Here is a 14,867-nt window from a genome sequence, read left to right as displayed (position 1 = left end):
AGTTAATGGAATTAGTGGCAAAATAATGAAAAACATACCGGCAGAATTACGGTTTTCAAAGCGGAAATGCGCTGAACTATCACAAGCCTTATCAAACCACTCCTACACATTTTCAGCACAATTTCAATTTGCACAATTTCAGGCTTTTGTAATTCTTCTCCTGACTTTCACTCACAACCACTTCATACACATACAGAGCGCTTCAGGTACACTAGAAACATGCAGTAAATGCGTTGTGTTGTTAAATTAACGTAATTATTGATCTGGAAATCTTACCTGTAAGCCAAGAAGTTGAGCTAGCTCCTTGAGGCTCCTATCTACCCTCTCCATCTTACCAGACTGACTGGTATCAGCTCCAATGGGCGTGGCTCCGTGGTGGTGATGCTGATGCGCTCTCAGAGTCTGTCAAGATGGAGAATATGAGTTATCATTAGGTATCAATGAAATTTGATATAATGTTATGAAATGGAAGATGAGGATGATTGAGAGTGGTAAATACCAACTCCACTGGGTGTGGTCGTGTCGTGGTGATGCGATCTCAGGAATGTATTTATCATCAGTTATGATTACTAGGAATCAATGAGATTGGTATGAGGTTATGGAATGGAAGATGACAGGTTGTGGTATCAGCTCCGATGGGCGTGGCTGGTTGGTTGTTATCAGCTCTCCAGAATCTGCAGAAATAGGCAGTACTTACGCCTTATGATTTATGGATGTGGTCAGATGTTCGTAAATCAATCGTTGAATGTTTCTTTCAAGATAAATCCGAGGCAGGGTGTAGGAAAATGTCCCTGGTTACTTCAAGATTATGATATGTCATAATATAGTTGTATCGATGGCTTTCAGTGAAAATGAAATAAAACAGTTGGTAAGGTTATCATTAAAACTCATTTCTTTCAAAATGTTAAGAAAACAAGAATAACATCTGTATGATCTGGACCCAATTGAAAATGCAGTTGTAATTTAGAGCATTTTTCTACGCTGACATGGCTGGTGTATGTATGTAAATAAGAAAACAATCATTGGAAAATAATTTTCACAATACCTCGCTACATGCAGGACACGTGTTGAATGTTTCGTTCACAGACTTGTCTAGCTAGCGTGCCTCGAGCAACAAACCTCACTTTTTGGTACGACTGGTTATCACTCCACAGGCGGACACGCGCCTGCGGTTAACGCCACATAATATAGTTTTGAGGAGGAAGAAACTTATAAAAGTAATTATAATAAAAAGGTGTATCACTTTCAATCTGTCTTCATCATTTAATGGGGTTCTTAACTGTAATAAAAAAAATATGGAAAACTGTGAATAATGCTCAATCTGAAATCATTTAATCAACTATATGCCGCTCCCCTTTTTCTCTCTCTCGATCTTTCTGTCTACGTGTTCAAACTGATATAAATAGGTTGTTTTTTCCTACTTGCTAATCGTAAGAGCCTGTGTGCAGTTCAAGATTGCGTCAATGATCTGAAGCTCCATTACCATGAAGATGCTTGAAAAATACTTCGCAGGCAGGCAGGTTCACAACCAAGACTAAAGATTTGTCTGACCTTCTATATGTATTTTTAGATGACCATGAGGTCAAGAGGTCATTGTCTGGTGACCCGAGATGACCAAGGGACCACTCGCTAGTCTGCTATCTCATGATAGTCTCCATGAATCTCAGAAATGCATCCGATCGGCAAGTTTGGCAAAGTAATTTGGTAAAGGTTGGAGAAGATCAACATTAACAAGACTGCTGAACTGTGATGAACCATGGACATTGGGCCTACATCAATATAGGATTGGATATACATGTAATAATGATAATATTCGGTTCCTGTATAGCTCATATTAAGCGCTTCCAAAGAGCTTCGGAAATTATTACCCTAGCTTTAGCTCCGGCAGCCGTCATCAACGCACAATGCATTTCAAAGAATAATACTACCAAGTACCCATTTACCTCACCTGGGACTGGGTCGAGTGTGGCAAATGTAGATTAATATCTTGCCAAAGGACATAAGTGCCTCGGCGAGACTCAGAACCGCGGACCTCGTGATCCACAGTCCGATGTAGCTCAACTTCAACTGTCTTTCAAGTTTCAATAAAATCTTCACTTAGTAAACTTTGAACATATTTTGTATCGGATGACAGATTTTTATCCCATACAATATGACTATTATACCACGCGCAGGGTAACGTAGAAATGAAAATGGAGAAGTCTTTGCACCTTACAATCATTACAGTTACAATCAATGCTGAATGCTCATGAATGAAACCAAGAAGGATTGGGTTCGTATAGTCTGCAAGGTTCAAAGATTACAGATCTCAAGTCGAACCAAATTTTAAAAATGAAGTTCTGGATAGCATAATCCTACAGAGTACAGAGTGCAGGTGCAATGAAATCAAGGAGTTGCTTGATGAGACCTACCTTTTCTTTTCTCAGCAGATGCCTGGTATTTCCTATGTAGTATTTACTAAGAAATACAGAAACCGACTACAGAGTATCTTCGACATGGAATCCTTGCTCCATCCAAACCAAACCACATCCTTGCTGTCTCAAGCTCTCACTAAAACTGAAACTCGTCCTCACAAACATACTTGGATCACGTGACAAACAACCACGTGTTCTTGGACGTTGAATTTCCCAAACAAAATAACAAACATTCCATGTCCACAAACTTGCCAGGACTTGTCGACCCAGGCCACCACCCCTCCCAAACTTTAAACCCCCTTTTCTGACCCTCTCGCGACCCCCGCTAACGATTTCTTCTCACTCTTAAGCTCCCTTCACATACAGCTCGAAAATTCTCACAATGCACACCTGTGCTGTTGACATTGTAAGCTTGTATGTTAGTTCAAAGAGTGTGAACGCTCCGAGTTCCTTGCAGTATCGGAATGGATGTGTTGTGGAAGAGAGGTGCGCGTGTGTGAGCGCACCCCAAGACGGCGCATGTATTTACTGTGTAATGAAGTTCACACCTGTTACGTGAATGGAACCCTTGTATGCTCCCAGGGGACCTCCATGAACTTGCTTTATCATCCACGCCAAAACATTCTCACTCTCTCTTACCGTCAACCTCCCAGTTCCCAACCCATCATCCTGTATTCTCCATGGATAACGATCATCTCCATCCGCCTCTTCCCATCTGCATTCTCTTTCCTTTATTTCCTGCCTAATTTTCAGACATGTACAAAAGTTATACTGCCATTTTCATGTTCAAGTCGAATGATTTTTGTCCCACACCTACCTGACTAATTATAATGATGTTACATTACCCCAATACAGGAGAGTGATTTGAATGAAGTAAAATATTCCATGTGCAACTTGTAATATGGTTGCACAACTAAATGTCAGCGGCATTCATATCAGCAAATGGAAATGAATCCTTAAACATACAATGTAAAATGTACTTTAAAAGCTCAACAGGGATAATGTTACACAAATAAAGATCAAATCAAGCACTGTTCATCAACTCCATGAACTAAACTAATAATAATGACATACATAATAACGTTCAATATAACTACGATGCAAAGTTACACGCACCTCCTGCTTCACAAATCAAGCTTGTTTGGTTGGAACTTGTAATTGTGCTATTTTTAATCATTTCACCAATTTCATAACTGGTTAAGGGGTGAGGGTAATGATATAATTAATTAATAAAGCGTTTGACGTCGGTATTACGTGCATGCACGATGGAGGTATTGAACTGTTTCTTGACAGAATTCTAGTACAAGAGCTGTATGACGGCATGTACTTGTTGCGCCCGCACCTGTAATAATTTGCACAGTATCACCCGTAAGCTTGAGTTACACTGGGAACAGAAGCTCTAGATTTCACTAATAACACGACCATTACTCAGCTGCAAATGTTCAAGGTGTATTATATATGAAGCCTTACAAAATGAACTAATTTGCTCAAGACCTTAGGAGTAAAATCTCCAGTTACCACGAGAGGAGAGGCGGCCATTTCGTTCACAGTCAAATTTCAAAACTTGCATGTACATGTGCTAAAAATATAGATAATGAGCGACTGAAATCTTTCTCTTTCTATATAATCGGCGTCCTTTTCAAAATATATTTCAAAAGCTAGATATCGGCCCAGAGAATATCTCATTGTGCTTCAGACTGTTTCATTTTGAGTACTTATTAGAATATGGTTTATTCTTGATAACAAATCTCAGAATTGTACTGATCAATCTCAAGAGTTACAGAGATTGATCAATAGAGTTCTAAAAAGATTTGTAAAGAAACCATATTGCCACAATCAATATCACGAAAAGAGGTAAGGAAAAATGATTCCAACTTCAAGGGCATGTGATGGACAACAGTGTATTTATTTGTATAGCGAAATATCTTGTAATTCAAAGCAGGTTAGTCTCATTCTGATTCTACTTTACAAGCATAAATATACATAATGATATACGATACTATATTCACATTTATTTCCTACATAATTATGAGATCTTGTGAGGGGATGGTTATAAAATATACCGATAATGCTCCCTTCCAGGAAAGCGTCTCATTAATGTTTTCGTACCTTTGCTTTCCTGGTGCTCCGTCCTGAGGTTCGTCTTGGTTCAGACTTGGTCTGCATCTCCTTAGTTACGTTACCATGGTTACTGGTAGAGGTGAAAGGATTCCTGCAAAAGATGACGACCGTAAAAAATATTTGTAATACTTTGATCAAACATCCTCTATAATAAATAAATGTTTGTGATTTAATTGCATCTACAAAACCATGGAATATACGGACATGCTGATAGGAGGGTGATCATCGATGTATGCACGATGCAAGAGGGGGGGGGGGGATTGATGAAAGAAGAAAAGAGAGAAATAAATATGAGAAATCAGAATAAATAAGACGACTTCGATGAAGAAGAAGAAGAAGTATAACAAGAATTGGTACCACAAATATTGTACTAAAGGTTAGAATTATGATAGGGATAAGAGAAGAAACAATTAATGCCTTCTTATTTATCGCTAATCATCCGTCTACCATGACGATTACGATAATTACCGTACAGTAAATTAAATGTTAAGTAGGCGTTTTTGACCCTTTTCCTCCCATCTTCTCACTTTATCTCTTTAATCTTTTCCCTCGGAAACCCATTTTGTATTTTTGCTATATAAGATCTCCAAGTACAACGAAACTGTCCTAGCTCAGAACCATGTAATGTTTTCACATGACACCATAATAACGTGGGTACCAGACAACCATGACTATACAAGAAGCAGTAGCATCATTAACACTCCCCCACAGTAATTCATGGTAAGTATATTGACATAATTATTAGCAACCCCCTTTCCGGTAAATTAATTTCTTTCCCGTCATACACGATGCGTTTCTTGTTAGCACCGCGGTATCAGAGCTAGTTTGAATTATCATGCAGGGTGAAAATCTAATTAATCACTAATCAAATTTGACAGTGAAAGGGTAAGATGTCTATAAGGTAAGTGCTAGAGGAGGCACCGTGCCCCTTGCCATGGGATATGTGTGTGTGTGTTGGGGGGGGGGGGGGGACGTGCCTCCAACCCAATCGAATAGTCCGCTAAACATGAAACAGTGATAAGAGAGAGGGAGAAACGTTATTCATGCCGACATGACCCCCTCCATCCAACACGCTCCACCGACTGATAAATAATAAATAGATGAGTCAGAGTCTCAGAGAACTAATGCATAAGCTTTAAACCAACAAGGCCAGCCTGGTGAATTTGTGGGCCCAATATACATATTTATTTCATCCAGTAAATAGTTTGAATACAAAAAATGCTGTGCCGTAAACCATGCACCAAACCCACTTCAGACCGACTCCATAGATGTAATGTAATATTTTCGTCTGGTCTGTTGTCGGTCCGGTGTCGGTCTGTTGTCGGTATGACTTGGGTATAAAATCCGGCTGAATTATTTCACATGCGTTCAAGCCACGGTCACCTGCACAAGACAGTACATATATTGTTGACATCTTAATGCTATACACGGTTCGTGGCCGTGTATGGAACTTGATTACAACACCACTTGCGGTATGTAATTATAGGTGGAAGAACCCAATTAATATGCTGAAATAACCGGACGTCGTGCCATGAATAAAACTACCAGACAGCTAATAAGAGGTTAACACGATAACCTACACAGCTTCCTATCCTTTAACCCTGCACCCCTCCTTTCATCTGATAATCTTGCTTCTGCTTGTAATGTTTCCTCGTTTTTTCCCCCATAGAATATTCTTCCTCCGATGCGAATCCTGATTATGGCACTTTGTTGTCATTGGTCTGCTTATAGATTCTTCGTTTCCGTTATTTGACATTATTGCATATTATGCGGTGTATTGATATTAACTCTTCTTTCAGAAATGCCAGTTCTGAATGCATTCCTCTTTGACAGTTCATCTTCTTGTAAGACAAGTTTGCATAGGAGAACTGAATCAACTCAATCAAGTAACATTCGACGTCACATGTGATTAATAAAGAAGATATTTTCGAAAATATTAATGTATCATATTTTATTAAATTATAAATCATTATGTCGATCGCTTGCGGCACAGATTGAATTACGCCAAATTGTTCACCCGTAGTGTCCATTTCGATTTTTACGTCTGTACGTTCACCGTTCACTGTAGTCATGGCAACCATCGTAAGAAGTAACCTAACCCAGAAAATACTTCTACAAATGGGAAATACACGCACGTACCAGTCATCTTATCGCAGTAAACACTAGAGCAACTGTATTTATTTTATAACGTTGCGTATCACTTGTACTTGATGAATGCATGCATTTGTCATTAGCACCTCCCTAATCCTTAGTGGGATAATGATTTCAGTTCTCACTTCATATAAAGGTTAGTACGTGGGTGGAACTTAAGGGTAGTTCAGTAGTTAGGTCGTCTACGAATATTTACACTAGTTCTGATTTTACCTTCCTGCTTACCATACAATAATCCTCAACTTCTCTGCTGCCCGCATTTTAGGCTAGAGGTGTTTAAAAATCTATAAATAAACACGTAGATGTGCGAGACAGAGAGGAAGGGGGTATAGGTCAACTAATACCTTGAGAAAAATAGAATTAACTGGTAATTATTGCATCGATGCTGTAACGGCAGGTGATGTAGTTCCATTTCCTTTAACCCGTCTTTGTCGCCCCCATTGCCGTATATCCTCGATAAACTCATGTCCAGTGTACCATACAATGTGGTAAGCCTCAAAGCATGGCGATTACACATGAATGAGAGCGCTTTCACGCATGAAGCAAAGCACTTGCCACATAAGACCCTCGACTATAACACACCTGAGTACGGGTGTCAATGGGTATTCCAACAGAAACGGAGTTCATGGACGCTTAGGAGTTATATCTTGCAAGTTCGAAGGATATTTCCATCACAATCACATCATTATATGAAATGAAAGACGTAATTTCTGAAAGGATGTCACTTCTACAGCGTGCTGTGATTAGCTTGACGATATGAGACTATCATAATTATTGAGAAGGGGGGGGGGGGTTTCTATACCTTGAATCACATCGAGAAATCTGCCTACTTCAAACTATTATACTCTCCTAATAATTTTATCAAGAAGCAAATGAGTTAATATTCCACCCTGTAGTCTATATAGGAATGGGAGGAATGACAGTGTAGCATATACTGCCTCATAATCATATTTAATCATAATCATAATTAATCCACAAAGTATAGTTAATATTAATAATATAGCCAGCAACATGTTGCATGTGTCAACAGAATTTGATTATCAATGTGCCGAAAAAATATTTTAAAAACCTTGGAGGTTGCCCCCCCCCCCAACCCAACCCAAATCCACCCCATCCCTTTGGCAACTATTAATTAGAACATCACCATGTTGTTACTTCATGTGAGCCAATTACAGTCGAAACAAATACTATAGGATAGTATGTGTGTAAAGGATTGACTGGATTCATTCAATTTTATTAATCGAAATCGCAAGCGGAAACCAAAGTAAGCGTTATAAAATGTAATTATATTTGATATTAATCATCGAGACAGCGTGAAAGAAAGGGGACTTACACAAATAATGTGCATTCCCGAAGTACATGTATAGCATCACAAGAAGTGAGTAATGAGCCTAACAAAAGAGAGAACCAACATCAAACTTACACGACTAGATAAGATCAGCATGTGAAATAAAAAAATGATAGGCTATACCATTGATAACGAAAGCCAAAGCAAGAACCGGGTTGAACAAAAGATCTGAAATTTGTATGGAGTTCGATCATCACTTTGTTAGCATTGTTGGATATCTTTGTTTGATAAACTGGGAGATAGAAAGCGGAAGGGGTCCGTGGGTAAGTGGAGTTGCTGGTGGGTTGGTTGGAGCACAAGTCTGGGAACCATATTGAACAGATTTTCGTTTTGTTCAGCCTACAGTCTTTGTTCTTTCGACATGAGCTTCTGAAAGGAACATAATGTTTAATGACGAGAAGGAGATTGAGGAAGATTAAAAAAACATTAAAAAACATGCATATATTATATGTGAATCCAAAACAGGAAAATAGGCTCGAGAATCAAACTAAATGTAAGGAAAAGGGGGGGGGGATTATGAAATGGTAGCCATTATTATTTAATAGAGAGGGCCAGAAAAGAAACAATATTTCGAATATTTCATTCATCACAAAGTGCATGTCAGGCACAAATAATATCTGGGAAGCATCAGAAAAATAAACGAGATATGAGCCAAATGCAATAGTATAGATTTAAACTATAATAAAAAATTATAACCGACCGACGGTAGTAGGATCAAAAGGAACCATGCACGAAAATATATATATTTAATGTTTTTTTAAAACGATCATCAAAATTTAGCTTATTTAAAATATGACATGTGATTATGGACATTCTTATGTCCATGCTTTAATAAAGCGAGCGCAAGGCAGAGGGCAGTGAGTTGTCGGGAGGGACATGAGAAAGAGAATAAAAGCGCCAAGAATAATTCATAGTAACGGAGGTAATCAACCTAAAATGGTTTGAAGGACAAAAGATTGAAAGCTCTGTCATGCGTGTATACCATCCATCCATACATAGTCGATGACTTTCATCATCAAGATAATATACGTCATATTCGTACGTACTGGAAAGCAGGTGGTTTCGATAACGCATTTACAATTACTCTTTGTCAGTCTCTTACACAAAAACGCAAGCAATACAGCTCTTGAAATGCTAATTTCATCATCACTGAAGCGGATAGCATTCGTAATTTTGCTCGTACATAATATTAGAGTAGGTACTTTATCATTTATTAAATTAATCATTAATTCACTCCCTCCATCGCTAGATTAATGGCAAATGTTGTATCATGGCATTGCCTTAAAAATGTATATCCTTGTCTTTGTATGTAATGCAAATAGCGATACTTGATGATAGTTATACCAGACACACACCTACAGGCACAACATTTAATTTGTTATCTTTGAAATGAACAAATTAAATGGAGGCATGTAGTATTAGACCAGTATTCTATGACTAATGTACCCAATCATGAAATTTGACAAATCGATTACTATGTAATCATGATAATATGCACATTACAAGATGAAGGTCAGAACATTTTAACGATAATCACGAGACGTGATCTAGAACTGATTGACAGGTCTATATTCTTACCTGAGTCTCCTGCTGCTCAGATGTCTTTCGTAGGTTGCCATGGTAATATGACAATCCAGAGGTTTACAACAAACCACAAATGGTAAAACAATCAATGAACAATCGATGATAAGCTGAAAATCCCCGCGAATGAAAGAAAAATGGAAAAGGTCCTCGAAAACAAAAGCCGCAGCAGTGTAAAATATAAGATGAAAAGTCTTTAAGTTTTATCGCAAGATTTTCAAAGACTCCTTAAAATATTTCTCCCTTCATGTGGATGGGGTGTGATGAACAAAGTATGAGGTTAAGCGTCTTCCTAAACTAATGATGCTCGGCAGTACTCAGAGTCAGTGGTCTAAAATAATCCAAGAATTCCAGAGTTGATCAGATGGATATATTTCTATCCATACAACCTGCTTGTCCCTGTAACTTGTAAAACGCTGCCCCCACAAAGACCTGTAAGACCGTAGAGTGATTGCTCGGTAGGCTGACAGTAAACCAAGTAGGCTCTCGATCCAAGCGGAAATTATGCGCTGTCTGCTTGCTGCCTGCTCTGATCTTCGCCTTTTGCTCGACCGCTGAAGTGCTACCGATTGAAGCGAGTAGTAGCGAGCTTAGCTTAGCCACCCCCTCTTCAAAACCGCCTTTGTGTCGTACAGACGGCGTGTGCCTCTGCTCTGTGCAGAATAATGAAAAGAACCACCTTTTTCGCTTTTCTTTCTTTATCTTCTCTCGGCCTTTCAATATTTTTTCCTCTTTCTCCAAGCATCACTCGACAGCCGCTCAGTGTGTGCTCTGCTCAGCTCTTTTTTTCTTCCCCCTCTGTCGCTTAATTCCCAAGCGATCGATACTCGTCATAATGCCTGACGCTGTAGTACACACAATGATACAGTAGTCTCTGTTTGCGAACTAAATTATAGTTTCTCGAAAGTTTAGGCACCCATTAAAGAAAAGAATATAACCGTGAATAGAGAAAGTTAAAAGAATGACTCAAATAGGTATTTTCACCGATGTACATATGATAAATGATGACATATCTTCACACACTTGTTCATTTCCTTTTCCCATGTGTTTGTAGGTTTTTTCTCATACATTCCCCCTTTCTTAGTTTTGGACGATGATGATGATGCTACAAAAACTACTACATGTACAACAAGAACAAAAACAATAACAATAACAATAGCTTCTAGTACAACAGCTACTACTACTACTCCTACAGCTACTACTACTACTACTACTACTACTACTACTTCTACTACTACTACTACTACTATTACTACTACTACTACTTCTACTACTACTACTACTACTACTACTACTACTACTACCCTACTACTTATTTTACTACTACTACTACTACTACTTCGACTACCCTACTACTTCTACTACTACTACTACTACTACTACTACAACTACTACCCTACTACTTATTTTACTACTACTACTACTACTACTACTACTTCGACTACCCTACTACTTCTACTACTACTACTACTACTACTACTACTACTACTGATCCAGTAATCATTGCCATCAATCCATCATCTAAATCATAAACATCATCATCATACATTTACCACTTTCATTTTAACGTGAATAATTTGCAATGGTTTATGATGATTTTAAAAGGAGCGATCTCAAACTCAGGCATGTTACTTGTTAGGAAGTTTTGCCATTTGTGCCTCCACCGTGCACCATATGATGCTGCGTGTAGTAGACATGCTCAAGTGTCTAACGGAGAATACTTCATTGTCTACCACGGTCTGAAGTAAGCGACTAGTCTCAGGCGAGTGCTCAAGCATACGCGTGCCTGGCTCGCTTTCTCAATAGGCGAGTTTACACTACAGAGATGATAAATGATGGCTTTTACGATATCTACTTCCAAACCGTTTACATTAGGGATTATGAGGTAACTCAAATGATGTAATTATCTTCTCTTTATCAAGTCTTTTCGTCCCTTAAAAAAATATGTTTAATTTTTGGTATCGTCCTGTAGTGTTGCTGCCCCTAACTAAACTGCCCTGCCCTCTTCCTCTTACCGCTCTTAAAAATACTTCCACACAACTCCCTCTCTCCTCCTCCTCCTCCTCCTCCTCTACTCCCCTCCCCTCCCAGGGCCTCCCATCCCATACCCCCACCTCTTCCATATTCTACTTACAGCACACATTGTCATCCAAATGTCTACGAGGGTCATTCCAAACATCAAGTTAGACAATCAATCCTCATTTTATGGCTTTAATTGATTGACAAAGACTAACTTCGTCTTCGGTGATGCAAACACAATCACGAGTATCGGTGGATTTAGAAGGGGCGCACACCACTTCGTTAGTAGTAGGATCAATCCGGGATCCGCGACAGGAGAAGCCGCAATTATCAGGGACATTTAATCATATATAACATCACTTTCATTTCAGTTCATGTACAGCTGATTAAGGTTGATAAAAGTCAAAGACAAGGTAACTGTAGTTTGCATCTAAGCAGCAACAATTTGAATTATTCCTCCAATAAGATGTACCCCTACATCGCCATAAGTATGGGCTTCTAGACAGAATGCATTGGAAGGGTCTGGGGCATGGGGTTCAGCTAAGTAAAGAACATAAATTCGTCCCGGACACTAGGCAAATATTTACCACGAGTCCTGTTTACATGAGCATGGTGAGAGAGAGAGAGAGAGAGAGAGAGAGAGAGAGAAGGGGACGTGAGATGAGTAGCAGCATACATGGTAAGGCGTCAAGGTGGTTTTACAAGAACTTTATACAGCGGCGTATCCAGACATTGATGAACGGGAGGGGCGGGGGGGGGGGGGGGGGGGGGATCCACCCCACCTAAGAGGGAGTATATTGGCTAATAATTGATCACTAATAAATTATGAAAGTTCTACTGATTTTTCAAACAGAGGCCTTAAAACAGAGGGGGTGGGGTAGAATTTTTTTTTTTTTTTTTTTTTTTTTGGGGGGGGGGGGGGGGGAGGGTGCTACACCGGTTTTACCCCATGCTGGGGGGGGGGGGGTAGGCCATTGTTTTCTCAATATAGAGTTAACTATTGAGAGGATGATTGCATGTATGGAGAGTGGAATCGAAGAGCAGAGTGAGGTAGTGAACATATTAATATAGTATTATAAGCAAGAAGACAAGGAGAATACCGAGAAAAAGAAATTCGAAAGATGGCCATGCAGTCGCAGCTCCTTCTATATTTATTCAGGGATACGATCCAAAAATGCCAGTGGGGTGTATTTCCAACAAATTTGCAATATTATCTTGCACCTGTTGAAAGGGTGCCTAATAATGGGTTTCTATTTTGCACCCTAAAGTGTACTGTTATTGAAACATTTAAATGGTTCGTAGGTTAAATAAACTTGAATTACCTTATGATATGATTTGATTTAAAGTAAGAATTGGAAAGGAGGGTAAATACATTTTAAAGAGAGGGAAAATGCAGTCTATAAGAATTATGCTGCTTCTATTCAATGCCTGCCATTGAGCATGAAAGAATAACGAAATCATGTAATGTTTTTCGACATAGATGGCGCTAGTGTATATGCTCGAATCTCTCTGATTGTGAAAAGGAAATCTCTCTCAAGGATAGATGTGATCGTACAAAAAACAATAACTGTAAACTTATACTGCACTATACTGACATGGACGTACTAAGAATTCCATGCTTTAATTCATTATAGAAAAAAGTAGAATCAGTTTTGATTTCGACTCTTCGCGTAATGTATAAATACGTCCACCTTCTCCTTCTCCTTATCTTCTTGCTACTCGCTTAGTTACGAATATCAAATGTCTTATTTCAATGTTCTTATGTAATGGAATATGAATTTTTCAAGTAAGAAAATAATTTTAATAGGCACTTTCCTAGCCATGCTAGCCGGGTCTCAAATTTACCTGCAAAAAGGAGTTTATTCATAGGAAAAGAAATGTCCCGTCGGGGGAATTATTTAATATCCCCAATCATTTCAGAATATCAAACTCATCTTTTGGGTTATGACAATCGATTAGGACCCAAATGCAGGCCTACCCAAATGCACCAGCCTTTCATTGGTACACCAAAATAAATTTTATAAAACATGAAAAGAGACACACAAAAAAACATGTCAAATTATCGATGATCTTCTTCATCATATAATTATACGGAACCTATTCTTTACAAGCTTTTGATTAGGTTTCTTTATATTTCACCATCAAATAAAAATGTTCGTCTTCTTATGAAAGCTGTTAAATAACTTGATCAATATCTAAATTTGTAACATGAATCGTATTTCCTTTTGTGTGATATATAATTTACAAATAATTGTTTTATATTTTGTTATATTTGTATCATGTCTAATATTGAAAACAATAAACTGAAACTGAAACTGAAACTTGTTTCCCACTAAGAAAAAGGAAACAATTGTTTTTCATGCAATTGGTACTAAAAGTCGTATAGCATGAATTTCTTGTTGGAATTTTTTTCCCTCTCTTTCAGGAATCGCAAAAAAAAGGCATTCTCCTTCCCAACATTACCAATCACGCAATGTGATTTTACTAATTTGTTTTGTGAGAAATCATAGAAAGAAATGCGAAGAAAGTTATGTGTAATATTATACAAATAATGAATGGTTATGAGTTCCATAGTGCGAATGTTTTCATGAGTTGAAAGATTAACATTCTATTCAACGAGGCTGACGCCTCGTTGAATAGAATTAACGTTAATCTTTCAACGAATGAAAATATTCGCACCATTAAACGAATGAAAAACATTCAGTATTTGTTTTATACAACATCGAAGAAGATCTAATAGAACGTTAATCAACAAATTATGCTTTACTCCTTATATTAAAGATAAATTAAAGTTGGAGTCAAGCCTTCTCGATTACATTCAGATTGCCTTCGCGTCAGATACACGCAGGGATACGCGCGCACACGACAAAGAGGTACGCAGTCTGCATATAACCAAAAATGCACGGCGCATATAACCAAAAATGCACGACCGTGCAATATAACATCTATTGAATATCATGTGACCAACAATCCTCCAATCAAATGACAAGGATCCACGTAGGTGTTGTATAAATCATTCTATATAGGCATGGTCACACGATGTGACCCCTTTCAATATAGGCCCATGGATTTCTTATAGTAACTATTTATGTTATTCAACTTCAGTAGTAGCAATGTTTAAACGTAAAGTTGAGCTCTGGACATGCCATTGCATTTTGAAAGAAACGGTTTGGAATCGATCAGAAAAGGTTGATCATGTATATTGCATAAAAATATTGGTGTCTACTGGAGCC

At 38.3% G+C, this 14,867-nt stretch overlaps 1 protein-coding gene across 2 annotated transcripts in view; it reads right to left on the bottom strand.

Moving 5' to 3' along the window:
* The window catches only part of LOC593175 (hairy/enhancer-of-split related with YRPW motif protein), a 28,491-nt gene extending 18,069 nt beyond the window's left edge, over nucleotides 1-10,422 (bottom strand). Inside the window, exons 1-3 of one of the 2 annotated variants that reach the window (XM_795651.5) lie at nucleotides 9,613-10,422; nucleotides 4,524-4,626; nucleotides 277-402 (exon numbers count right to left, since the gene is read on the bottom strand). In XM_795651.5, coding sequence (XP_800744.1) covers nucleotides 277-402; nucleotides 4,524-4,626; nucleotides 9,613-9,653 — 270 coding nt within the window. In that variant the 5' untranslated portion in view covers nucleotides 9,654-10,422. Of the gene's footprint in view, nucleotides 1-276; nucleotides 403-2,411; nucleotides 2,693-4,523; nucleotides 4,627-9,612 lie in introns of those variants that run through there. The other variant, XM_011664489.2, reaches the window with a different exon arrangement.
* Nucleotides 10,423-14,867: the final 4,445 nt, after the last annotated feature.

Source organism: Strongylocentrotus purpuratus, unplaced genomic scaffold, assembly GCF_000002235.5.
Source record: "Strongylocentrotus purpuratus isolate Spur 01 unplaced genomic scaffold, Spur_5.0 spur5_scaffold_21, whole genome shotgun sequence".
NCBI classification, from domain to species: domain Eukaryota; kingdom Metazoa; phylum Echinodermata; class Echinoidea; order Camarodonta; family Strongylocentrotidae; genus Strongylocentrotus; species Strongylocentrotus purpuratus.
The sequence above is the reverse complement of the archived record's forward strand: the minus strand, read 5'-3'. Positions and strand labels throughout refer to the sequence as shown.